The 27,797-nt window shown below is 42.0% G+C and overlaps 1 protein-coding gene across 2 annotated transcripts in view; it reads left to right on the top strand.

Moving 5' to 3' along the window:
* The window catches only part of CNTNAP5 (contactin associated protein family member 5), an 864,792-nt gene that overhangs the window by 713,805 nt on the left and 123,190 nt on the right, over positions 1-27,797 (top strand). For both annotated transcript variants that reach the window (XM_028133206.2, XM_054723360.1), the window contains exon 18: positions 6,175-6,414. In XM_028133206.2, the coding sequence (XP_027989007.2) occupies positions 6,175-6,414 (240 nt within the window). The remainder of the gene's footprint in view (positions 1-6,174; positions 6,415-27,797) is intronic.

Below are 27,797 nucleotides of genomic sequence, written 5' to 3' on the forward strand. Positions count from 1 at the left end.
CAAAATATGTAATATTTTATTTTCTCAACAGGAATCATTCTTCATCTGTTATGTTTTTCATTTCTGACAGAAGCTAAGATATAAGTGATTAAAATTGTATGGTTATAAGGCATTTACTTAATTAATAACCTACTTAAATGATATAATTTACTATTAAAATATTTTTAAAATTTATATGTTTTAATTCTATTTAAACATCACATTTTATTTTTCTGAAGAAGTCTGTTAGTCATCAAAATTTAATGTGTTTCTTTTTGAAATCAATTCAAGTAGTTTGCAATTTTCATAAATTATATTCATGCCAAAGTTTAATTTATCTTCAGGCAGTATTTATGAATTTTTCAGGCTAAAATGTGCATATAAAGATGGAATAATTTTTGATGCTTTCATGAAAATTTCATGTAGCTATGAAATTATCATAGGTCCTGAATATGTGATCACTGTCTGCAAGCCAACAGGGAAAAGGAGGCAGCAGTGCTTCACCGCAGGTTTTCCCCAGACGCTCCGATTGAATTGATCACAGAGACAGTGAGCTGTGAGTGGATAGGTCTGGAGGAGAGATCTGGCTCGAGGTGGAGCCAAGGTCAGCTGTGGTGAGAGCACCTGCTTCTATGTTTCTCTCCAATAAATTCCATCTCAAGTGTTACTCAGCTTTATTGAATTTGTCTTAATGCACTTGAAGAAAAATGCTGTTGAAAGCCATTTTAGTTTGTTGGTTTGAATTTTGTTGTTTCGTGTTCAGTGATACATCCATTTAGTAATATCAGGAGGCTGAAAATGCTGAAATTGCAATATTTCTATTTTTATAATTGAGTGGTTCATAAAAAGAGCAAAAACTAAAATAAAACAAAAAGCATGCTCTACTTAGTTATAGCAGCTAAAATGCAGAATCACATTCCCTATCATTTAGAAATGTAGAGACACTGGATATTGTTACTTATTAGGCAGAAAAAGATAGCATTAGTGTGTCCTCCTTTCCTGGGATAGATTGAGTGTGGCTCTGCTTAAATATTAATTCGGTTGTGTCTGACCAGATACCTTTAGCCATTGAGCTATTTTTCAGTCAAAACAGAGCATGGTTCAGCATTGCATTGTTTGTCTCACTGCTTGCTCATGAGTCTTCCTGAACAGGAGAGACTGGTTGAATTTTATAATATTGGACACCCCTACTCTTGGAATGTGGCAAGCTGGAGTGCTGCTACATTAGTCAGACATGCTGGGTTCCCATAAGTAATGTTTACAGTTCAGGCTATTATCTCCATGATAGTTATATTTACAGACACACGATTTTGCTGGTCACCTTACTTTAACAGAGTAGGAGAAACGTTGTAACAGGTGGCCTCTGAAGTGTCTGCTGCATGCCTGGACTTCCATCTTTAGCACTCTCGGAGGTCTCATCCACCAGCTTGGCTGTTTCCTGCTAATGTGCCAGTCACTATAGAATGAGGCACGAGAAGCCCAAGAATGGGCACGATGGCAAACAGCGAAGCGAGGAGATCTGGGTATGGATCCGAATGAACTGCCGACAGGCCATGGGGCCTTGGTAGGAAAACAACAGCCTAAGTATGCTCCTTGTCCTTACCCTCAGAATGAGAACAAACAGGCTGGGAACTGATTTTTTTGCAATTTGAGGATCTGCTATTACCACACACCTATGAGGAATGGCATCTTTATCCTTGCGCCATGTGTATGCAGCAGCAAGGAAAAGTCTCATTCTCCACAAATCTAACATCCCATTGTTCCAGACGTGCTGAAATGAGAGAGTTGGCATTTCATTAAGGTGTTGGCCTGTGAGTCTCATTTTTGTGTGGCTTTACTTCCTTCTTTCTTTTTTAGTCTTTAATGGAACTCCCCCCCAACCCCTCTTTTTGGCTTATCTTTTTATCTGTACCAAAACAAACTAAAGTTACTCCAACATATAACTCCTGGGGAAAATTCTATACTGACTTGATAAATCATAAAGAAAGTTGCAGAGATCCCAAAATGCGACTCTTGCTTCCCCGCAGGCAGGGGATTAAAAGTCCTGTTTTCAGGTGAACCGTGTTGAATGTGGTGAGGGCACACAAGAGAAATGGAGGCCCCAGTACCTGCGCTCAGGAGGGCACGGGATCGGGCTGCGTCTCTGGAAGCAGTGAGCACTTGCCCAGATACCACAGGGAGGTTTTCTAAGAGGCTGAAATGATGAGAGTCACGTTTTGAAGAGTTTATTCATACTTAGTCCAAGGAAGCAGCATCACAATGAACACTCTTAATACCAACAGCCAACTGAGGAGTTTCATACAAAAGTGCTTCTAGTGAGGCCAGCTGACGGAGTAAGTTGTCAGGAAGAGTGATATGAAAGCAAGAGGATAAATACACATGTGTACATTACTTGGTAGAAGAAACCATGGAAGACACCAGGGGAAGGAAGGGAAAAATCACTTAGTGGCAGTGCTGAACCAAATTGTCTAATCAAATAGTTCAAGTTAGGATTTTAAGGATGTGAATGTATATAGGCTTTGAAGATTAAGAGGTCTCAGTCTGACTCCTGGCTATGCTATGTTAAATCTGTTTTCATCTTGACTCTGGCCAAAGCAATGTCTTAGACATTAAGTTTTCTCAATTATGTAAATGTGAATAATATAGATAATACCTTTTCCCCACATTGAGTATTTAATGAGTTCATTATAAAGTTTCTGGCATATAGCAAACGTGTTTGATTGTTTTTAGAATCACAGGTGTTGTTCTGATTATCAAACGTCTTGCAGATTAAATCTGACCCTCAATTAAATGATTTTCAGTAGCTTTAAGGATAATGCTACATTTTTGTTGTTGTTTTACTTTCAACCTTGTGTAAACTCTAGACAAGATACAGCCAAGTAAAGATAAAAGTATACAGGAGCATGTGAAAAATAAAATGAGTGCAAGGGCCAGGAAGACCTTGTGAATGACCCTGGTGGGGATGTGGCCAAGTGGTGAGTGCACACATGCCCTCTCTTAGTGCAGCCAAGTCTTGGTGTGCAGGAAAGCAAGTTCATTGTCAACAAATCTCCTAAAAATTTTAAAATAGTTTTGTTTTTAAAAAATTTGAAAAATTAAAATAGAGTGGGCAAGAAGTATGTGAACTAAGGAATGCGTGTATATGAGTGTAGGTGTGTGAGTTTGTGATGGTCGGGATGAAGGAGGGGAGCCATGGAATGCATAGGGGAAGATGCCACACAACACAAATCCAAAGTACAGAGAAGGTCCAAAGTCAAGGTGGACCATGAAGCACTGGGGAGCCATTAGCAAGCAGCTCAGATGCCTGCTGCCCTGAAGTCACAACAGGAAGATGGAGTGATAAGTGCAGACTAGATCTTTCATGGTATATCAGCTGTGCTAAGGATTTGAGTTTGATTTTCTGCAATAACTACTCTCTGAAGGGTATTGAACAGGACTGGCAGAATGAAATTTTTACATGTGGTTGATCTCTCCTATTGCAAAACGGTGATTGGATCAAAAGAGTCAGGGTTGACACTGCGAAGAACAGTTAGACAGTTGTTGCTGGGATTCAATTGGAGTGTGCTCTGGGGGTGGAAAGAAGCAGATGGGCCCAGAGGAACCTGGGAGAGCAGATCCACAGGGCTGGATGGGGGAGAAGGGCTGTGTGAGAGGAGGATGGAAGACTGGCTGCATTTCTGCACAGTATTCAAATTTCACAAAGTGGCACACCTCCAGCACAACTGTACACATAGTAGGTAATGTCAAAAGTGCAGTGTGCTGACAACCTGACAGGGCCTGGGTGTGTGGGTGGGGAACACCTTTTCAGAATTATTCTATACCCAGTCTACATTCGATGGTAGGCAAAAGTAGGTTTACAGTTGTGAGGACGTGAAACAGTTTTTTCTTCTATTATTTATTAATTATTGTATTATTTTCCATATGAAAACCTGTAAGCCTACATTTGCCAACCTCTGTATTACTTCTACATAAAGAATAAAGGTGTCTAACCTCTAGTTTTCCTTCCCTCATACAGAATAAAAAGCAGCAGGAAAAAACTGAAATTTAGTTCATTTGCAATTTAGTTCATAGTCTTTTGTGTCATCGTGTTTTGTCAGCATGTGGGATGGAGCTGATCCCTTTGTCTTGGGTCATTCTCACCATGCTCTCTCTGTCTCAACTTCAAGGGGTGCATGTCTGCCAGAGAAACCACCACAGCCGCCTTTTCCATTTATATACTTGTAGGCTGAGTCACATGCAAAAAAAAAAAGAAAAAAAAAGGGGGGGGCAATAGATCCTGCATTCTCCACCTCTGCTGAAGAAAAATAGCACTAACAAGACATATGAAGAGTTATTTAATTCCATCACAGGGAGTGACTACAATATGAGGAAAAATAGAACAAAACATTGGACTGCCTAAGTCCTGTCCTCTTTATTCTACACAATCTCCAGGAAAGAAAGAATGAATCTTCCTCTATGATCTGCTGTATTTACAATTGATTTATCCTGTGGTTAAAGGAGATTTAATCACTAAAATTGAGACAGACAGGAGAATGCAATTTGGGTTTGACCTCATGGCCAACGTGGGTATCACTTACCAGAACTGAAAATACAGTGGAGTTTTATTATTCCTTCAGGATAAGAGACCAGATCAATCCTTTAGGAACATTCTGTCTTTAGGTGCAGATAGTGACTGACATACATATATTTTCATGTCTGATGAGCTGGTGTGGTTCAGGGAAGGACGAACTCTCCCTGCTTCTACCTTATATTGCCACCATCCCCATTTCCAATTATTTGCTTGTCCACCCTGCCAAGCTAACTGATGCCAGAAAATGTTACATTTCATATTAATTTTTTTAACATACCCAGCTTTGTTTCTTGTTGAACATGTATATTCCCACATTTGGAATTCATATCTGTACCCACCTTAGTGGGAATATATTTTTATCTGGTCATTTGCTAGACCAAGATTTAATGAGGTTGCAATATGAAGGACTAGAAATAAATGAGGCTCAGAAACCAGAGATGACTTACACAGAAATAAATGGCAGGCAGGCTTTGTTCTCCAACACACCTTCTCCTCTCCAGTAGTACTCCATGTACACCTGGAAGACCTGAGTGCCCTCCAACTACCTCTACGCATGGATTTGAGCTGAAAGCATTTCATTTAGAATGGAATTTAGGTTCTTTAATGCCAGACATACACTTTCTCTGGGACCTTCCAGAATTCTCAACACAAAATAAATATCTGCTGATGGGATTTAGCTTAATGTTTGCTTTTTGTTTCTCAAATGGCATATTTCTGATATTAGAAGTTTAGGCTAATAGAATCCTGGGTTTCAAATAGTAACAAAACATTCTGTATCTTTGATTCATTCTGTTGATAGATAATTTGCAATGAACATTGTGGTTGTCTCTGAAACCTTTAAGATATGCCCTCAGCTGAAAGTTGGCTTGCAATCCTTTTCTGTATTCCAGCAGAAGAAATTTGTCATCCAAATAACAATTTGAGGGTAATCTCTGAGATCAATATGTATATACCATTGTGAGGGTTCAAGAGAAGGGGTAACAAAGAGCAGAGTTTGAGGAAGTACTATATCTTCACTAAGCTTTACTATATACACACGAAATAGACTCATTCTTATTTTACAAACCAGTGGGGGGTTCATGTGAGTCAGTGGTGGATCACCTAGTAACATGGAGTTGGACTCCATGTCTGTCTTGTCCTAAAGTCCACCTCTTTCTAGTCCATAAGCACTGCAATGCTTTTGCAGTTTCTAACTCCAGGAGTCTTAACAGCTCGCTTCTAACTTTGCCAGAGGCACAATTTCCCTCTGTGTGTTCCACTTCAGATAAATGTTTGCAGTAGACGACAAACACATTTTATTTCATTTGCAAGGAGCATGAAAAGTCTTTAATCTTGAAGGTTCTACCTTAAATATGTACAGTACAGGATTCCACATGAACGATAACATTTTAAAAGCAATTTTTGGGTGTGTGTACATGGGAGTGGGAGGGTGGGAGGAGTGTTTCTCCCAGCCTGAAAAGGCCATGCATTTCCCCTAGACTCTTTAAATTTCTAATTCTCTATAGAAACTTTAATGAAAAATTTCACAACAGAACAATATTTGACTATTATGAACGCCAAAATTAAAATTAAAAAATCTGAACCTTGTGATCCCTTATTTTTTTCTTTTGTTTTTCATCACTTAGGAGGAACATCATCAAAACAGAAAGGCTTTCTAGGATGCATACGCTCCTTACACTTGAATGGGCAGAAACTGGACCTGGAGGAGCGGGCCAAGGTCACATCTGGAGTCCGACCAGGATGCCCAGGCCATTGCAGTAGTTATGGCAGCATCTGCCACAATGGGGGCAAGTGTGTGGAGAAGCGCAGTGGATACTTCTGTGATTGCACCAATTCACCATATGAAGGACCCTTTTGTAAAAAAGGTACACTAGTCATGTTTGTTTTTCAATGTACCATGTAGTAGTAACTACAGCCTATGGCCAAATCATATTATTCCTTCACCATGAAGAATTCTCAATCCATCACTTAGTATTCCTCATTTTTTCTCTTTTAAGAGACTCCACATATCTCCTCAACATAATTACATAGAGTCATTGTCACTGTGTATGGACCCTGACAGTGAAATTGTACTGAATGGATAGTAATAAGCAAATAGGCTCACCATGGCCAAGAGTCAGATGAGCACTGGGAAAAGTTGACTCTCACTTATGTTGGGTCACCTGAATCATGAAGGATGCACTGAACTTACCAGTTCCAATTATCCAGTCCATAATATAATTAAAGACTCATAGCCTAGTCAGCATGGCTCAGTGGTTGAGCATGGACCTATGAACCAGGAGATCACAGTTTGATTCCCAGTCAGGGTACATACTTGGGTTGTGGTCTCAATCGCCAGTGTGGGGTGCACTGATCAATGATTCCCTCTCATTAATGATGTTTCTTTCTCTTCTCCCTCTCTCCTTCTCTCTGAAATCAAGAAAAACATGTTTTTAAAAAAATAAAGACTCATAGAATCTAGCCCTGGAGGAACCTTATATACTCTTAAGCAATTCTAAGTAATTTTTATAATAAGTTTAGTAGAGATAAGTTAGTAAAATCAGTATCTTGTATTTAATAAAATATCCCTATTATACAGGTGACATAATTGGGGTTTGAGTCTTTAAAAGTCCTCCACAGATACTCATATTTAGTTCATCAGGGGACTGAAATAGAACAGAGCAGTCAAAAGTCCAGTCCTGATGCTTTACAACACCCCCTCTGAATTTTATTAATTAATTGCATTGACAAAAGCTAAGCATGATGGATACACACCTTAGACAAGGAATGACAGTAATGATGTAAATTACCTAGATGAATCCAAGGTAATGCTGCAAAATGTAAAATCACATTTTCATTGTAAATGCATAAGTATTTTTTAAATAGAATGATGAAAGATTTGGTCAACTATCTGTCTTTGCAGAATGTTTAAGCTTATTTTATGGATAAAGTATTTGTTAAGTAAATAACAAAAAAAATAATTTTTCAAGCGCAAAGTTTAGAGAGAGATCCAAGATAGTGGTGGAATAGGTGAAAGCTACACTCACCCCCTCCAGGGCCATACTGGAATTACAAATAAAATATAGAAAAATAAACCTAAATAACCAACTAAAGATTAGCTGAAGAGAAGTCTTACAATAAAGGATTTAAGAAGAAATCACATTAAAGGTGGCAAGAAAAGGGCTGACCCTGCTACCACAGGTTGCAACTGAAAATTGGGAGGGGTATCTCAGCTGCAAAGGTGCTCCCTGAGGAGTGTGGGATCTCAACTCCACACCAGGCTCCCAAGAGCACCAAAGCCAGGAAAAGGCCCTTAGATAACACCGGGCTGCAAAATCAGCGAGGTTCCAGTCTCTCTCTCACACACACACACACACACACACACACACACACACACACACACACACACACAGAGAGAGACAAAAAAAAAAAAAAGTTAGGAGTCTTCTAGAGACCCAGGGACCCTTTTAAAGGGACAACACACAAAATATCATTTGCAAACACTCACCCTGGGCTCCAGTGGAAGGAGGAAAGAGCAGAATGGAGTCATGTGAGAAGAGATTGGCATTTGTGGCTCTAGGGAGAGTGCTGAATGGACAACTACCAGGATCCCTATGCTGAGTGCTTCACCTAAATGGCAGATGACATCTTTCTTGAGTGAAGTACTCCATTACATATGGCATCAGCTTCCAGACTCCCTTTCACTCCAGCCTTCGAAGCTCATGCCCTATGGAGGAGTCAACTGCCTGGACTCTGCGTGTAGAAGACTGGGAGGATTCAGTGTCAGTGACTGAGCTCTGTGGCTCTAGGATGGGGGCTGTATTTCTCTCACACATATGACCAGTGCAGAGTCCTTACTTCACATGGCCAAATCTTGGTCTATTTGTACCTGATAAACACTACTGGTCTCACCCTGATGACTCCCTGAGACCCTGCCACACCGCAAAGGTCTTTGGACACCTGACAGGTGGCAGCTACCCTTGGACGTTTGCTGAGGAGCCTCAGACCCAGCACTGGTACTCAGTTTGAATCTGTATCAATCTGGTGAACAACACACCCTATTTGTCAACTCACTGAGAATCAACTTCTTGCAATTTGGGTACTATCAGGGGCTCTTTCAGTAACTCAGCCTAACAGGCAGCCACCAGGAAGAGGCAGGTGGAGGAGGATCTTGGGGTGATTTGAGCCTTTGGATGACCTGGCCCTGGGCTGGTGCTGGGCAAAGCTGGCCTTGGTGTACAATTTGGTCCTTTTCACACACACCCAGGCCCAACAGAGGCAACCATAAACTGCGGATTGCTTGGCAGATCCAAACAGGTAGGCCAGAGCCAGTCATAAGAGCATCTGACATTGACCTGCAGCACTGTCCCTCCCAAAAAGCCCCCAAATCTAAATACTTTGTGGCAAGTGTCAGACAACCTATGAGCAATATCCAATTAGCTACACAAAAGGCACATCCAAAGGGACATCTCAGGAGGCACTAGAACCTGCTAAGGTGAATTCTGCTTTGTGTGGTCAACACCTGCACAACAGGTTGTACACTGTGGTCATAGTTAATCCTCAAAATCACTCAGCATGACAGTTGACATCACACATGAATGGTCCATTAGCAATCAAGATTCAATTACAACTGGAGGATTCATATAACCCACACAAGGGACATTCTTAGAGCACACAGCACAGGTAATTCGAAAGATCACACTACTGGATCCCAAAACATACCTACTACATAAGCCACTATAATAAAACTGTGATACAGAAAATTTACCTACTAACAGAAATGGACACAAAGAGATAGCCAAATGGAGAGACAAAGAAACATTCCCCAAATAAAAGAAAAGGATAAATTTCCAGAAAAAAAACATATAAATGAAATGGAGGCAAGCAATTTACCAGATATAAAGTTCAAAAATTGGTTAAAAGAATGCTCAAGGAATTTAGTAAGAATGTTAACAGTGTGAAAAACAACATAGAAACCATCAAAGAACCAGTCAGAAACTAAGTACACAATACTTAAAATGAACAATACACTAGAAGAAATAAACATTGGATTACATAAATCAGAGTATCAAATCCATGACTTGGCAGACAGGGTAGCATAAAATAACCATCAGAGTATGAAAAAAAAAAAAAGAATACAAAAACTGAAGATAGTTGAAATGACCTTTCAGAGAACATGGATTGCAATAACATCTTCATCATAGAGGTGCCAGAAGGAGAAAAGAGAGAGCAGAGGATTGAGAAACTACTTGAAAAAATAATGGCTGAAAAATTCCCTAACCTGGTGAAAGAAAAAGACACAAAAGTCCATGAAGTGCAGAGTTCCAACAAGATGGACCCAAAGGGCATCACACCAAGACATATTATAATTAAAATGGCAAGTTTAAAGACAAAGGGTGAATCTTAAAAGTAGTAAGAGAAAGGCAGTTAGTTAGCTACAAGAGAGCTCCCATAAGACTGTCAGCTGATTTCTCAACAGAGTTATTTTTCAACAGGCCAGTAAAGAGAGGTATGAAATATTAAAAGTGATGAAAAACAAGGACCTACAACCAAGATTACTTTACCCAGCAAGGCTATCATTAAGATGGAAGAAGAATGAAAGAGGTTCCCAGACAAGAAGAAGCTATGAGTTTTTTACCACAAAACCAATATTACAAGAAATGTTAAAGAATCTTCTGTAAGAAAAAAGAAAAAAAGAGGAATATAGTTATAAAGAATGAAATGGAAATAAATATGTACCTATCAATAATCACTTTAAATCAGTTTAAATGCTCCAATCAAAAGACATAGGATAACTAAATGAATAAGAAAACAAGACCCATATATAATGTTATCTGCAAGAGACCCAACTCAGGATGACAGACACACACAGACTAAAATTAAAGGGACATCCTATCTAATAAAATAGTAATATGCAAATCAACCATCACTCCACTACACCCACAAGCCACACCCACCAGCCAATCAGGAGTGAGTATGCAAAGTAACCCAACTAAGATGGCTGCATCCACGGAGTGAGCAAGAGGTGTGGGTTTCCCCTGCAATGGAGGAAGCCAAGCTTTCCGCACACCCTGGCTGGCCCAGGCCTCCACTCAAGGCTACAAAGTTTCAATTATAAAAGATAAATAAATCTCAACAAAAATGGCTGCAGCCACGGAGCAAGCAGGAGGCTTGGCTCCACTCAAGGCTACAAAGTTTCAATTATAAAATATAAATAAATCCCAGATACCAGGGCCTCCTCTTGGGTCACTGGGGGACGTGGCTGGCCTGCAAACCACCACAGGCCTCTCGCCCAGGTTGCCCCATGCCCCATGGGAACCCCCACCCTGATCCGGAACACCCTTCAGGGCAAACCAGCCAGCCCCCACCAATGGACCAGACCTCTATTCTATCTAATAAAAGAGTAATATGCAAATTGACCATCACTCCAACACACAAGATGGCTGCCCCGATGTGGTCAAAGATGGCTTCCCCCATGTGGACACAAGATGGCAAGTAGGCGAGGGCAGTTGGGAGGGACCAGCCCTGCAAGGGAGGGCAGTTGTGGGTGATCAGGCCAGCAAGGGAGGGCATTTGGGAGGGACCAGGACTGCAAGGGAGGGCAGTTGGGGACAATCAAGTCTGCAGGGGAGGGCAGTTAGAGGTTACCAGGCAGGCAGAGGAGGGAAGTTGGGGGCAACCGGGCCTACAGGGAAGGGCAGTTGGGGGGACCAGGCCTGCAGGGGAGGGCAATTAGGGGCAAACAGGTTGGCAGGGGAGCAGTTAGGCATCAATCAGGCTGGCAGGGGATTGGTTAGGGAATGATCAGGCTGGCAGGCAGAAGTTGTTAGGGGCAATCAGGAAGGCAGGCAGGCGAACACTTGGGAGCCAGCAGTCCTGGATTGTGCTAGTCCAGATTGGAGACGGTGCAGGCTGGGCTGAGGGACACACAGCCCCGTGCACGAATTTCATGCATCAGGCCTCTAGTAAATATATATTTCATGCAAATGTAGATGAAAATATAAATCTGGGATAGCAATACTTATATCACACAAAATAGATTTTACAACAAAGGTTATAGTAAGATACAAAGAAGAAACTACATAATAATAAAGAGTACAATCCAAGAAGAGGATATACCCCTTGTAAACATATACTAGTATATGCCCAACATAGGAGCACCTAAATATACAAAGCAAATCTTGATGGACATAAAGAGAGATAGAAACAGTAATACAATGATAGCAGGGAATTTAACACTACACTGACATCAATAAATAGCTCTTAGAAACAGAAAATCAACAAGAAAATAATGACCTTAAATGACACACTAGATTAGATTATTTTTATTTATATCTTCAGAGCATTTTACCCCAAAACAGCAGAGTATACATTCTTTTCAACTGCACATAGAGCATTTTCTAGGGTAGGCCACATGTTAGGATACAAAAACAAATCTCAATAAATTTAAGAAGATTGAAATCATATTAAGCATCTTCTCTGACCATAATGTTTTGAAACTCAAAATTTATCAGAAGAAAAAAAAAAACAAAAACATAAAAACCCACAAAGAAAAGGAGGCTAAAGAACATGTTAGTAAACAATGGATAGGTTAACAGTGAAATCAAGGAAGAAATTAAAAGATACCTGGAAACAAATGAAAAAAAAAAAAAAACTCAAATTCTATGGGACATGGCAAAAGCAGTCCTAAGAAGAAAATTAACAGCATTTCAGGCCTACCTCAAGAAATAAGAAAAATTTTATTCTTAAGATAAGGTGTTCAACTTTACACTTAATAGAACTAATGAAACAACAACAAACAAAGCCCCAAGAGAGTACAAGAAAGGAAAATAATAAAGACCAGAGCAAAAATAAGCAAAAAAGAGTCTAAAAAGCAATACAAAAGATCAATGAAACCAAGAGCTGGTTCTTTGAAAAGATAAACAAGATTGATAAACTTTTAGTGAGACTTTTTAACATGAAAGGACAGTCGATCCACATAAATAAAATCAGAAATGAAAGAGGACAAGTAACAACTGACAACACAACAATAAAGAATAGTAAGAAAATATTACAAACAGCTATATGCCAAGAAATTGGACTAATGCAGAGGTCGGCAAACTCATTAGTCAACAGAGCCAAATATCAACAATGCAATGATTGAAATTTCTTTTGAGAGCCAAATTTTTTAAACTTAAACTTCTTCTAACGCCACTTCTTCAAAATAGACTGGCCCAGGCCATGGTGTTTTTGTGGAAGAACCACACTCAAGGGGCCAAAGGGCCGCATGTGGCTCACAAGCTGCAGTTTGCAGACCACTGAACTAATGGATAAATTTCTAGAAATATGCAATTTTCTAAAATTGAATCAAGAAGAATCAGAAAATCTGAACAGACTGATTATCTCTCTATATAAAACCCTAATATGCAAATAGACCAAAAGGGAGAACAACCAAAAAACCAAACAACTGGTTGCTATGACGTGTGCTGACCACCAGGGGCACACACAGAACACGGTGTGCTTTGGCAGCAGGTGGCAGAGAGTGGAACATGGTGGGCATCTGCCACGGCAGGATGGTGGAGCAGGTGAGTGGGGGCGCCAGGCCAAGGTGGGGCACAGGTTGTTCTCACTGGGGCAAGCCTCTGGTGGTTACTGAAAATTCTTTGCTCCCACTTGTCGTGGTCCCACCTGACGCTCGCACCTGCTGCTGGCACTGGCCCCTCTCGCACCCGCTGCCAGTGCCAGAGGGATAGCTCACACCTGCTTCTGGCTGCTGGCACCCAGCGTTGGTCCTGACCACTCAGCGCCGTCAGTGGGTGCGAGCTATGGCTGCTGGCCCCAATCGCCCCTGAGGGCTTCTCCACCTCCCCTTGCTCCTGAGGGCTGATCGGGGCAGAGGCTACCTCTCACACCCACTGTTAGCGCTGGCCCCCATTGCTCCATGCTGTCAGCGGGTGCAAGCAAGGCCAGCGCTGTCAGTGCCTGGGAGCAGCGACGGCGGGAGCAGGGCTGTCAGCAGAGAGGGACCGGGGGCCTGGAGGATGGGCCAAGACCCACCCCTGTGCCCACTGCAGCCTAGTGGTCCACAGGTCCTTTCAAGGTGCACAAATTCATGCACCAGGCCCCTAGTAATTAATGAAATTGAAGCAGTAATAAAAAAAAAAAAACACAACAAACAAAAGTCCTGAACAAATAGCTTCACAGGAAAATTTTACCAAACATTCAAAGAAGAACTAATATCTATTCTTCTCAAACTATTCTAAACTATTCAAGAGGAGGGAAGACTTCCAAGCATTACCCTAATTCCAAAACTAGATGTCACTACAAAGAAAGAAAACTATAGGCCAGTATCCTTGTTGAACACAGATGCTAAAATCCTCAACAAAATATTAATAAACCAGCTAATACATTAAAAAGTTCATATACCATAACCAAGTGGCATTTATAGCTGAGATGCAACATTGGTTACAATATCTGCAAATCAGTTAACATGATACACTAAGTAAACAAAATGAAAGCTAAAAATCACCTGATCATATGAATAGATGCAGAGAAAGAATTTGATAAAATTTTGCCTCCTTTTATTTATAATAAAAACTCTCAGCAAACCGGGAATAGTGGGACCATACCTCAACATAATAAAAATCATATATGACAAACACACAGTCAACATCATACTCAATGGCACAAAAAAATACCAGAAACATTTCCCTTAAAATTGGGAACAAGACAGGGTTGTCACTCTCACCACTCTTAGTCAACATAGTATTATAAGTCCTAGTCACAGCAATAAAACAACAAGAAGAAATAAAAGGCATGCAAATTGGAAAGGAAGAAGAAAAACTGTCATTATTTGCATATGTCAGGATACTATAACAAGAGAACACAAAATATTTCACTCTAAAAATGTGGATGCCTGGCTGGTGTTGCTCAGTGGTTGTAGTGTCAGCCTGAGCATGGGTGAGTCCTGGGTTCATTTCCAGGTCAGGGACATGGGTTGTGGTTTCACTCCCTGCCCCTGGCGGGGAACATGCAGAAGACAACTGATGGATGTGTCTCTCTCACATTAATGTTTCTCTCTCTCCCCACAACTCCCTTCCACTCTCTCTGAAAAGCAATGGAAGAAATATCCTCATGTGAACATTAACAACAACAACAAAAATATATGGAACTAATAAATAAATTTAGTAAATTAGCAGGATACAAAATAAATCTCCAGAAATCATTTTTATACATCAATTATGAACTATCAAAAAGAAACAAAGAAGATAATCCCATTTTAGTTGCATTAAAAAATAATACCTAGGAATAAATTTAATCAAGAATATAAAGGATCTCTACTCAGAAAATTATAAGACATTGAAGAAAGAAGTTGAAGAAGATATAAATAAATGGAAGCATATACAATGATCATGAAAAAAAAAAGTTAGCATTATTAAAATATCCATACTACCCAAAGCAATCTACAGATTTGAAGCAATTCCCAACAAAATATCAATGGTGTATTTCACAGAACTAGGACAAATAATTAAAAAAAATATATATATATATGGAACCGCAAAAGACCCTGAATAGCCATAGCAATCTTAAGAAAGAAGAACATAAATGGAGGAATCATACCACAAGGCCATAGTAATCAAAACAGCATTGCACTGGCGCAAAAATAGGCCTATAGACCAATGGAACAGAATAGAGAACCCAGAAATAAACACATGCTTCTATGGTCAATTGCTATTTGACAAAGAAAGCAAGAATATAATGGGGTAAAGACATTCTATACAATAAATAGTATTGGAAAAGTTGAACAGATACATGCAAAACAAAAACAAAAACAAACAACAATTAAAAAAATTAGACCACCTTCTTACACCATATACAAGAATAAACTCAAATGGATTAAAGACTTAAATATAAGATTTGATACCATAAAATACTAGAAGAAAACATAGGCAGTAAAAATCTCAGATGCTTCGCTCAGTAACATTGTTTTTCTGATATAACTTTTGGGCAAGGGAAACTAAGAAAAAATAAACAAATGGAACTACATAAAACCAAAAGATTTTTGCACAACAAAGGAAACCATCAATAAAATGAAAAGATAACCCACCAAATGGAAGAACATATTTTCCCATGATACATCTGATAAAGGGTTAACATCCAAAATTTATAAAGTACTCATATAACTAAGCCTGGCTGGTGTGGCTCAGTTGGTTGGAGCATCGTCCTATGCACCAAAGGGTCACACTTTGCCACAAACTGATAGCACCTCACATCTGTCAGAATGATTATCAAAAAATCAACAAACAATAAGTATTGGCAAGGATGTGGAGAAAAAGTCCTCATGTTGATGGGAATGCAGATTGGTACAGCCACTGTGGAAAACAGCATGGAGTTTCCTCAAAAAATTAAATTTGGAAATATTTAATGACCTAGCAATTCCATTTCTGGTATATAGACAAAGGAACCCAACACACTAATTTGAAAGAATATATGCACCCCTATGTTCATTACAGGGTTATTTACACAGTAGCCAAGCTATGAAAGCAGCCCAAGAAAATAGACAAGTGAATAAAAAAGCTGTTGTACATATATACAATGAAATATCACTTGACTATTAAAAAGAACACAATCCTGCCCAGCTGGTGTTGTTCAGTGGTTGAGCATCGACCAATGAACCAGGAGGTCACAGTTTGATTCCAGGTCAGGGTACAGGCCCAGTTGTGGGCTTGATCCCCAGTGTGGGGTATGCAGGAAGCAGCTGATCAATTATTCTCTCTCATCATTGATGTTTCTATCTCTCTCTCCCTTTCCCTTCTCGCTTCCTCTCTCAAATCAATAAAAATATATATTTTTAAAAAAGAACACAATATTACCATTTGTGACAGCATAAATGGATCTAGAAGGAATTATATAAGTTAAATAATTCAGTCAAAGAAAGAAAAATACCACATGATTTCAATTATATCTGGAATCTAAAGAATAATATAAATAAAAAACAAAACAGAAATAGACTTGTAGATACAGATAACAGACTGATGGTTGCCAGATGGGAGGGGAGTTGTGGACTGGGTGAAAAATGTGAGTGGATTGATAAATAGAGATTGGAAATTACAAAATATTTATGGGAATGTAAAGTAGCATATACATATATACACTGAGTGGCCAGATTATTATGATCCCTGAATGCATAATAATCTGGCCACTCAGTGTATATCCTATATAATAAAAGGCTAATATGCAAATTGTCCCCTCAACCAGGAGTTCGACCAGCAAGCAAGCTGGCCAACCGCCCATGTCCCCTCCCCCTGGCCACCCATGCACGAATTCATGCACCGGGCCTCTAAAATATATATATATATATATATATATATATTTATAAAAATATATATGTATATATATATTTATAAAAATATATATGTATATATACACACACACACACACACACACACATTGAGTGGCCAGATTATTATCCATTCAGAGATCATAATAATCTGGCCACTCAGTGTATAATCTGTAATAGTAAAAGCATAATATGCAAATAAACCAAATGGCCAAACAGCAAAACAGCGAAACAGCAGAACGACCCTGAGGACGACCACACTATGACAGGCATTGGTGCCAGGCCAGCCAAGGTGGGTGCGATGCAATTGGTCAGGAGGGCCCCCACCATCACCCCACGATTACCCTGCAGAGGGAGACCCAGGCTACTGGCTGGCTGAGAGATCAATCGGGAAGGAAGGAGGATGGCAGCAGATACAGGCAGCCCCAGGCAAAGGCTGCAGGTGTGGGCAGGGGGCGGGGCTGGCTGCCTGCAGCTGGGGGAAGCCTGTGTCCCAGGTTCCAGCAGCCAGAAGAAAGCTGGTGCTAGCAGCCAGGGGAAGGAAGGTTTACCCTTGCACGGATTTCGTACATAGGGCCTCCAGTGTAGTCAATAATACTTTAATAACTATGTATGGTGCCCATTGGATACAGGAATATTAGGGGGAACACTTTTTAAAGTGTATGATTGGCTAACCATTATGCTGTACATATGAAACTAATAAAAAATAATGTTGAATGCAGTCATTTACTTTTAAAAAATAATAATTTTGAAAAAGAGCAGCATTTAAATTATCAAAATAAAGTGTTTTAACCACCATTTTAAACACCACTTATATTCAAACAATGATGACAGTTATGAAAAGTCTTGTTAATTCATTAAAACATATTTCTCAAGCCCCAATGCCAAACAATGCTTTATTTAATCCAACTTCCTGTTGGAATTTAAAAACATTATGGACAGAAGCACCCGTGATTGTCTTCAGAGAATCTATAATTCATACTTTCCATCCAACTGCACCGCCAAGTTAGTATGAATTACTTGCTTGTCAGTGCTGGAGAACATCGTGCTCTTTGGAAGAAAAGTAATTGTACAAATTGTAGGGCCAACAGAGTGCCCTACATTAGAGCTTGAAATAAAACAGGGTCCATCAGATAGGCCCCTATTGTAGAAAAGGAAGCAACGTGCTTCTCGGGAGGTTTCTGAACACCTTTCCTGAAAAATGTGAATGCCAACCTCAAACTGGTTCTACATGCTAGAAGAAGCAAATACAGAATGAACACTACCAGGTGACAGCACTAAGTATCCTGGCTTTGTTTTACGGAATCTATAGCCAAACTTCTATTTGAAAAAAAAAAAAATTGTAGACCTCTGCATTTTTCCAGGGACATTGTTCAAATATCTCATAAATCATATTGTTCTGAATGTGGCCTAATTTTTCATTGGCTCCTTTCTCTGAAGAAGCTCCTATGAATTATCTACTGTTCATTCACTGTATCATTTGACTAAATTTGTTGGATTATCCTCTGCGCTCGCTCCCCACTTCTTATTTTGATCTATAAGCAAAATACATAAATATGTGCTTAGCCTTTCAGCTCGTTTCATATTTCACTATCTTCAAACTCCCCCTGCCCATCTCTTAAATATAAGGAAATAATTCTCTTTATATTCAGCAGTCCCCAAGTCTATAAGATGAACCTTTTTACCAAGTCTATCAGCCATGCCAATTGCCTTTGGGAAACATGGCATGGAACTGAAATGGAGCCATTAGCTACCAGTGGTCCTGGACAAAATGTCTTTCTATTGGAGCAGTCTTCTGTGCAAACTTACTATGGCATGTGTATTTCAGGGTGCACAAATACTGGAAATATCTGGGGTAGAATTAGGGAGATTTATCCATAGTTTGTAATTATTGACCGAAACATTTATTCTTATTCCCCAGCCTAGTAAGGAGGATGGTAATATCTGAATTTAACTTATGAAAACACTGATGGTCACAGAGGTTTAGTGACTTGCTAATAAATGTCAGAGATGGAGGTACAACCATCTTTTAGGCTCCTTTTCCCCCTATATGATCCTAATTTAATTCTATACAATAATGTGGCAATAGGAATCAAATATGTAGTTTTTTGTGCTTCTTTTTGAAAATAATTGATATATAATTTATATACCATGATAATGCATTTTTTAATTTGTACAATTCATGGGATTTTAGCATATTAATGAAGTTGTGCAACCATCATCACTATCTAATTTCAGACTATTTTCATCATTATCTGCAAAGAATCTTATACCCATTAGTAGAAATTCCCCACCAACCTCTCTCCCCAGTTCTTGGAAATTACTAATCGACTTTCTGTCACTATGGATGGCCTATTCTGAATATTTCATATAAATAGAATCATGCAATATATAGCTTTTTGAAGTCTGCTTCCTCTCACTTAGCATGTTTTCAATGTTCATCTATGTTGTAGAATTTTTCAGTACTTTATTTTTTTTATTTCCCAATGAATATTTCAGACTCTGGAAGCATCACATTTCATTTATCTGTTTATCAGTTGATAGTTTGGGATATTCCTCTTTGTATTTGTATGTGTGTGTAGTATTATGAATAATAGTGCTAGTAACATTCCTGTACATGATTTTGTATGAACTTACGTTGTCTAGTCCCTTGCACATGAACCTAGAGGTGGGATTGATGGGTCATATTGTAACCATATGTTTAACTTTTTGAGGAACTTGCAAACTGTTTTTCAAAGTGGATGCTCTATTTTACACTCTCACCAGCAAAATATGAAGATTCTGACTTCTCCACATCCTCACCAACACGTTGTCTGCCTTTTTGATAATACTGTTGTAAACAAGTGAAATGAGATTTCACTGTGGTTTTGATTTGCATTTTCTTAATGACTACTAAAATTGAACATATTTTTATGTACTTATTACCCATGTGTATATCTTCTTTGGTGAAATATCTATTCAAACATCTTGCTGATTTTTATTTTTGCTTTTTTAATTGTGCAGTTGTAGGAATTCTTTGTATATTCTGAATATAATTTTTCTATTAGATATATGATTTGCAAATGTTTTCTCCATTTTTCAGTTTCTTGGTAGTATCTTTTAAGTACAAAAGTTTGGTGTGTCTTTTTCATTTTGATGAATAATTTATCTATCTTTTTTCTTTTGTGGCTTGTGCTTTGGGAGTTATATCTAAGAAATCATTGTCAATCTAAGGCCATGAAGAGTTATGCCTCTAGTTTCTTCTAAGTGTTTTATAATTTTAGATATTACATTCAGCCTTGGATCCATTTTGAATTAATTTTTATATGGTGTGAGGCAGGGGTCCAACTTCATTGTTTTGCATGTGTATGTCCAGATGTTCCAACACCATTTTTGATGTGTGCTTGTCTTTACCCCGCCTTTATCCCCACCATTGTTTAAACAACCTGGGTATGACTGTCATATTATCATTCAAGTTATTTTAAATTAAAAATATTAGATAAGATATTTTGAATTCTAATTGGTAACACATTTGGAAATCTAGAAAAATGAAAAGCCAATCTACTCAAAGACAACAATTAAAAAGAAAATCCAATTTCCTTCTATTTCTTTTCTTTGCATTCAATGTAGCTGAGATGTCTGTCCATTACATTTTATATCCTGAATTTTGTTATTCATTTAGTAGACATTCTTATATAATTTATAAGTCTTAATGTTGCAGAATATTCCATCTGGTGGAATGGTTCCTGCTTGTTTAAGCAATCCTACCACCAGAGCTTACCTTAGCAATAGTGGGACTCTACCTCCAGATCTGCTGGTGTTCAGATTCTGGCTCATCCAGAATCTACAGATAGGACAATGGTTGTGTAGCTCAACCTTATGATTCCTGGTTTTCACACCTATAAATGTAAAAAGTGTGGACAATTCAAAAATTCTTCACAGAGGTTTGTGGTGCATATGCACTGAGCACTTCACAAAGCACTTGGGATGATGCCTGACCTTCAGAGTATCACTAAATAGTTGCTTTTATATTTTGGAATTTTAGATTATTCCAGTGTTTGCACATAGATAATCCTATATAATAAAAAGGTAATATGCAAATTGACCATCACTCCAACTCACAAGATGGCCGCCCCCATGCAGTCAAAGATGGCTGCCCCCATGTGGACACAAGATGGCCGCCACAAGATGGCCAGCAGGGGAGGAAAGTTGTGGGCAATCAGGCTAGCAGGGGAGGGCATTTAGGGGCAATCGGGCCGGCAGGGGAGCAGTTAGGCATTGGTCAGGCTGGCAAGAGAGTGGTTAGGGATGATCAGGCTGGCAGGCAGAAGCGATATGGGGCAATCAGGCAGGCAGGTAGGTGAGCAGTTGGGAGCCAGCAGTCCTGGATTGTGAGAGGGATGTCTGACTGCTCGTTTAGGCCTGATCCCTGGGATCAGGCCCAAATGGGCAGTGGATTGGGCTTAAATGAACAGTTGGACAGCCTTCGAGGGGTCCCAGATTGCAGAAAGTACAGGCTGGGATGAGGAACACCTCCCCCCACACACACACACACACACGAATTTCATGCACCAGGCCTCTAGTTCTGTGATAAACACATTAATAAATTATTTCCTTAGTAATAGAATTTCAGTGAAAAGTAATATGTATATTTAGCTTACACTTTACTAGTTGTGAAAAAAACTTGATAAAATTGTCTAATATTTACATTTCTGAGGACTTATTTATTTTTTTTTTTACTTTTTACTACAAAAGAAAATCATTTGAACTCTCTGATAGAGAGAAGAATTTTACAATGCTATGCACCTATTATTTATCTTCAGTAATTATCAACTCATGGCCATTTTTAATTAACCTAAATGCTCACACCCACTTATCTTTCTTTATTATTTTGAAGCAAATGCCAGATAACTTATCACTTTATCTGAAATATTGCAATATGTATTGCTAAATAATAAGGACTCATGAAAGTACATATTCACAGGATCATTATTATAAAAATTTTAAGAACAAATTTTTAATATCATGCCAATTTTTAAATTTATTTTCAGTGTGTTTGATGTTTTCCTAAAATAATTACAACCTAACTGATTATTAGGTAAGCACTAGCTAACTAATTACCAAGGATTGGTCTTCATGCTTGTTCTAATTTATTCTATCACAGTTATAAAAACCAGCTATTATTTATTGAGTTCCTACTATATGCCATGACTTTACATGATTACTTCTACTCTTTCTACCACCACAAGACTAAATTCATCCCTGTTTATATGTGAGTGAACTGAGGTTAAGTGGGATACTGTGTGAGTACTGGAAAATGGCACAGCCAGTTTCCAAGTGAATCAGACCTCATGGCTGACTCAGGGACACATACCTTCTGCAGTCCCACCCTGTCTCCTGTCTCCTTCTCTTAGTTCATTTCACATGTCAAGGCCTAGTTAATAGTGAGCTCCACTTTCAGATTTTCCTAGGCTACTCTAGCCCATGAAAACATCCAACTCTGGAAATTATTTTCTGTCACTAACACATCATTTACTAGGCTATCCTCCATCAGTGTTATTATTTTTTAATGTGTATCCTGTCTACTCAGAGTATAATCAGCATAGTTCCTTCCACCTGGTAGGTGCTCTAGAGGTGTGTTAATATTGGCATTGTGGTCCTGCAGTAGCACCATGGTCACTGATAAACATCTTGACAGTTAAGATGTTTCTTCTATTTATCTCGATGGTTTTGTATTTTCAGGCCAATCAATCAAAGAGTTTAAACTCTTAGATTATAAAATATAATCAACTGAGAGAATAATAGAATCCAGATGTTTTGCTAAATTTTCTTTGTGTTGAAATTGACAATACCTAAACAATAAAAATAGTAGGAAGAGAGGAGGAGGGAAGAAAGAAAGTTGGTAGGACATTTCTAGTTAAAAAAGTACTTTTCATTTTAATTTCATGTCTTAAGTATCAAGAAAAAAATGTACTATGTATGCCCATATTTAATATCCTATATAATAAAAGCCTAATATACTAAGTGTCTGGTTGGCCCATCAGAATTCAACCAATCAAAGCATAATATGCTAATGATATGCTAAGGCCGCTCAACTGCTTGCTATGATGCACATTGACCACCAGGGGGGCATATGGTCTGACTGGTAGGTTAGCTTGCTGCTGGGGTCTGGCCAATTGGTACTGAGTGAGATGGCCAGACATGCCCTGGAGCCCTTCCACGGTTCCTCCCTGACTGGCCAACCTCCTGCGTCCCTCCCTGGCCCCGGCCCTGCACACAGTGGGGTCCCTCAGCCTTGCCTGTACCCTCTTGCAATCTGGGACGCCTCAGGGGATGTTGGTGAGCTGGTTTCAGCCCCATCCCGCAGGCCAGGCCAAGAGACCACACTGGTGCACGAGTTCGTGCACTAGGCCTCTAGTGCTACATAACAGAATGCTCTAAATTATACTTACACTAGCACATACACACAAACCAAACATCAAATGAAAACCATTTTTCTGTTAACTAGGAGATAGTAGCTCAAAAGGCAGGCAAAATGTCCCCAAGGAAGTTAGTTCACTCAAGGAAAGTGCTTGAATCAAACTAATAATTAACCCACATCATCATGGTCACAAGTCTCCACTGCATATCTTTGTAATCAGGAGGACTTTCTTGTTAATGTGAACACTTCCTCTGAACCTTTAGCAAAAATAAAATAGTATTCCCAATCTGATAACAATATACATAAATATGCAACCTTCATTTTTTTTGTTGTTGTTGTTGGCACAGTTGCAGGCTGTTATAGAGTTTTCACAAAAGTAGAACAAATTTGCAACCAAATTAGAAAGCAAAAGCCAGGTTTGATTATGTTCTAGGTGCCATTAATTCAATGAGATCATTTCATGGGGAACTAGGAACATTGTGTATGTCAGTTGGAAAGAGAAATTATGTCAATACAGCTTCCTGCTTACTACCTTTGTGACAGAGGCTTGCTGCCAGACCTAAGCTATGCTGCTCTAAGAGGGAACCTTTGCTGGGCAGAGACAAAGTTGAAAGGGAATTTCAGAGTGGCCTTGAATAAGAGAAGAGCATATCAAAGCATTTGGATAAATGTGCAGTCAATAAACAGATATTTAAATGAAGAAAATTGGAATGGGTTCTGGTTAAATTGTCTTCTGGTTTGAGAGCCTATGAGTTCAAACTGTGGTGGGCAACTGTCTTAAGTGCTTTGCACACATCATTTACTTCTCCACAAAGAAATCAATATCTTGCTATTTCTCTTGCACGACTTCTAGATCATTGAAGTAGGTAGGATTCATGCTTCCCATTTGCCCAAGGAGAAAACAGTCTTCACAGTGTTCCCCTGCTTCCCTGGGACTACACAGCTAGTTTGGAACTGAGCCAGATTTCCCACCCAGTGCTGAAGCCCAATCCCGTGCTGGCCCCACTAACCTGGCAGTGGGACAAGGACGCTGCACAGTAAGATCTGGGGCTGGCATGTTCCTGCTGATTTAATATCAGCATGGGGATGCCCCTTTCCTTGTAGCGGTGGCAGAACTCTATGTAGTGCATCACATGAGGCCTACTTTCCCAAGTCCTTTCTCTTTATTGGGATTGGATGCCAATTCCTAGACATTTAAAAAGTTGAGTCCAAGAGTAGGACATCTATGCCTTTTCTACTGTTTCCATGGATCCCTCTCTTTTTTTTCCATGGATCCCCACACTTCACCCCACACCACAGAGCCATGCTGCTGCCTCACCCATGTCCTGCTTTCAGTAATTTAGAACCCACTTAAAACCCTCCTGATACATGAGAAAAAGACAAACCAGGGAGAAACCAAGATGGCGGCATAGGTTAAACACCTAACCTGCAGCCGGGCACAACAATTTCAAAAATACAACTAGAGGTCAGAACGGACATCGTCCAGAACCACAGGAAAGTTGGTGGACTGAAATGCCCACAGCTGGGGGGAAGGAGAAGGCCACGGGGACAGTCGGGGAAGCCGTAAAAGCCTGAGGTATGGAGAAACGGGCGGAGACACGAGCACACGCGCCTGGGGGGAGGATGGAACCGGAGAGGAGGGGGCGGCTGATGACCTGGCCGGAGTTCACTGGCAGGAAGGAGATAAAGGCTCCGGAGTGCGCTGAGCACTGGCTCCGATTGCACTGAACCCCATTCCGGGCGAAACCCTGGGAAACTCACTCACTTTCGCAACTCCGCCGTCCCCGCAGGCCGCCCGGCCCGGGACGCTGGGGACGCCTCCGCAGCGGCGGCGCCCGGAGCCCGGCGGCCTCCCAGCACCCGTCCCCGCCGCGCAGCCCCCGCTCGCCTGGTGCCGCGGGCCACGCGCCCCGCACACCGGACGGAGGCCCGGGCGCCCTCTCCATGCACCTCCCGGCGGCGCTAGACTTCAGTAGAGTTGACTGAATTCAAGGGATTAAGAAGTATAAATTGGGGGGACGCCGCGGCGGCGACGTCCGGAACACAGCGATGGCGGTGCCTGGAGCTCGGCGGCCGCCCAGCGCCCGTCCCAGCCGCGCGGCCCTCGTGCGCCTGGTTCCGCGGGACGCGCGCACCGCGCACCGGACGGAGGCCCGGGCGCCCTTTCCGTGCACCTCCCGGCGGCGCTAGACTTCAGTAGAGTTGACTGAAATGAAGGGATTAAGAAGTACAAATCGGGAAGTTTGAAAAAGATGGCGGGGGAGGTTAAAGGCTGTTCTGTTGCCTCGCACCCAGCGAAATCGGAGGGGATGAGGTGTGGAGGTGCGTGGGTCTGGCTGGTGGCGGGGGAAAGGGGCTTTTGTTCCAAACCTAAGGGAGATTAGCTCTCCATCACCCTGAAACCCATCTTCTGGCGAACCCCGGGAGACCCAGATGCCTGCGGGGAGAGGCGGGACTCTTGCAGAGGTGCACCCAGCAATCAGTGTTTGCTGCACTGGAGTGCGGAACGAAGGGACTTAGATACGTGGAAGGCAGAAGGACCAGACTCACAGCCATCGCGGCTCGCCGCACCATGGCCTGTTGGCGCCCTGAGACCCCGCCCCGCCCTGGGACCCGCCCCGCACGTTTTGAAGACCTGCCCCGCAAGTCTTGCAGGCACACCTGCGCCCCAAGCAACGGCTTATGCATGTGGGTGGACTGCCCTCTGGCAGCGGACCAGATGATCTGCTGTTCTAGTCGGACTGCTCCAGGGACACTCAGACAGGAGGAAGAAACTACAGTTTTTGCTGTAATCCTTGCTGAGTGCCTAAGGCAGTAGCTGATCTACACCCCATTGGAGACCCAGAAACGAGGGCATCTAGTGGTCTGTGGGAGATGACACCAGATTTCAACCACGTGCATAAGGGACACATTCAACGGGAATATTCAGTGAGCGCCAAAGCTTTGCTGCACCAAGACCCGGCCCATAAACGTGTCTCCTGCACAGCAACTCTTCCTTTATAGACAAAGAGAGCCCCCCCAGTGACACCAACAACAATCAAGACTTAACTATACAAAGGAGGACCAAGATGGAGGCATAGGGCGGAAGCCTGATTGTTGCCTACCACAACAACTTTGAGACTACGACAAGAGAGCAGAGCAGACACCATCCAAGACCACCATAGGGCTGGCTGAGTAGATGCTCTACAACTAGAATAAAAGAGGGGTATGTGGGATGATGCTGATGCCGGTGACCCAAAGACCACACTTTAAGAACTACAGCTCAGGCGACACAAAAGAACTATGGCTCAGGCGATACAACAGCGGCCTGGAACGTGCTCGGCGCAGTTCCCCCGGCGGTCTCCGGCTGAGGGGACGGCTCCACTGGCAGCCAAGCACGGACAGACGAGCCCCTATGAGACATGGGGTGGGAGACTCCGCGCTTGCTGACCTCTGAGTCCGTCAAGAATCTCAACGCCCCGGAAGCGGCCAGGTGCGCATGCTCGGCGACCGGCCACCGATGCAGACCCAAGGGCCGACGCAGCGACGCCAGACTGGCCCACCGCCATGCACCGGGTGCACCGGAGCTTCGCCGAGCCGCCGCCCGACGAGTTCTGCAGCAGTCATACTGGAGCTCTGGAAGGATGGCCAGGGGAATTGCTGAGGGGGGATTGACCGGCAGGAATTGGGATCGGGAAGACGGGGCCCCGCTGAGACCCGGGTGCGGGCGGGGTTGCGCGCCTCTGGGCTCGGGTGTGGTCACACGCCTCTGGGTATAAGTGAGGCCTCACGTCCCTGGGTCTAGGTGAGGCCACATGCCCCTGGGTCCAGGTGAGGCCGGACTCCGGGTCCAGGTGAGGCCAAGTGCCCCTGGACCCGGATGACGCTGGATCCCGTGCCCGGGCGAGGCCAAGCGCCCCTGGGTCTGGGAGAGCCCACACACCCCTGGGTCCAGGCGAGACCATGTGTCCCTGGATCCGGGTGAGGCCGCGTGCACCTAGGCCCGGGTGAGCCCAAGTGGCCCTGGGTCTGGGAGAGGCCAAGCGTCCCTGGGTCCGGGTGAGACCATGCGTCCCTGGATCCGGGTGAGGCCTCGTGCACCTAGGCCCGGGTGAGCCCAAGTGGCCCTGGGTCTGGGAGAGGCCAAGCGTCCCTGGGTCCGGGTGAGACCATGTGTCCCTGGATCCGGATGAGGCCTCGTGCACCTAGGCCCGGGTGAGCCCAAGTGGCCCTGGGTCTGGGAGAGGCCAAGCATCCCTGGGTCCGGGTGAGACCATGTGTTCCTGGATCCGGGTAAGGCCTCGTGCACCTAGGCCCGGGTGAGCCCAAGTGGCCCTGGGTCTGGGAGAGGCCAAGCATCCCTGGGTCCGGGTGAGACCATGTGTCCCTGGATCCGGGTAAGGCCTCGTGCACCTAGGCCCGGGTGAGCCCAAGTGGCCCTGGGTCTGGGAGAGGCCAAGCGTCCCTGGGTCTGGGTGAGACCATGCATCCCTGGATCCGGGTGAGGCCTCGTGCACCTAGGCCCGGGTGAGCCCAAGTGGCCCTGGGTCTGGGAGTGGCTAAACGTTCCT

Source organism: Eptesicus fuscus, chromosome 11 (genome assembly GCF_027574615.1).
Source record: "Eptesicus fuscus isolate TK198812 chromosome 11, DD_ASM_mEF_20220401, whole genome shotgun sequence".
NCBI classification, from domain to species: Eukaryota; Metazoa; Chordata; class Mammalia; order Chiroptera; family Vespertilionidae; genus Eptesicus; species Eptesicus fuscus.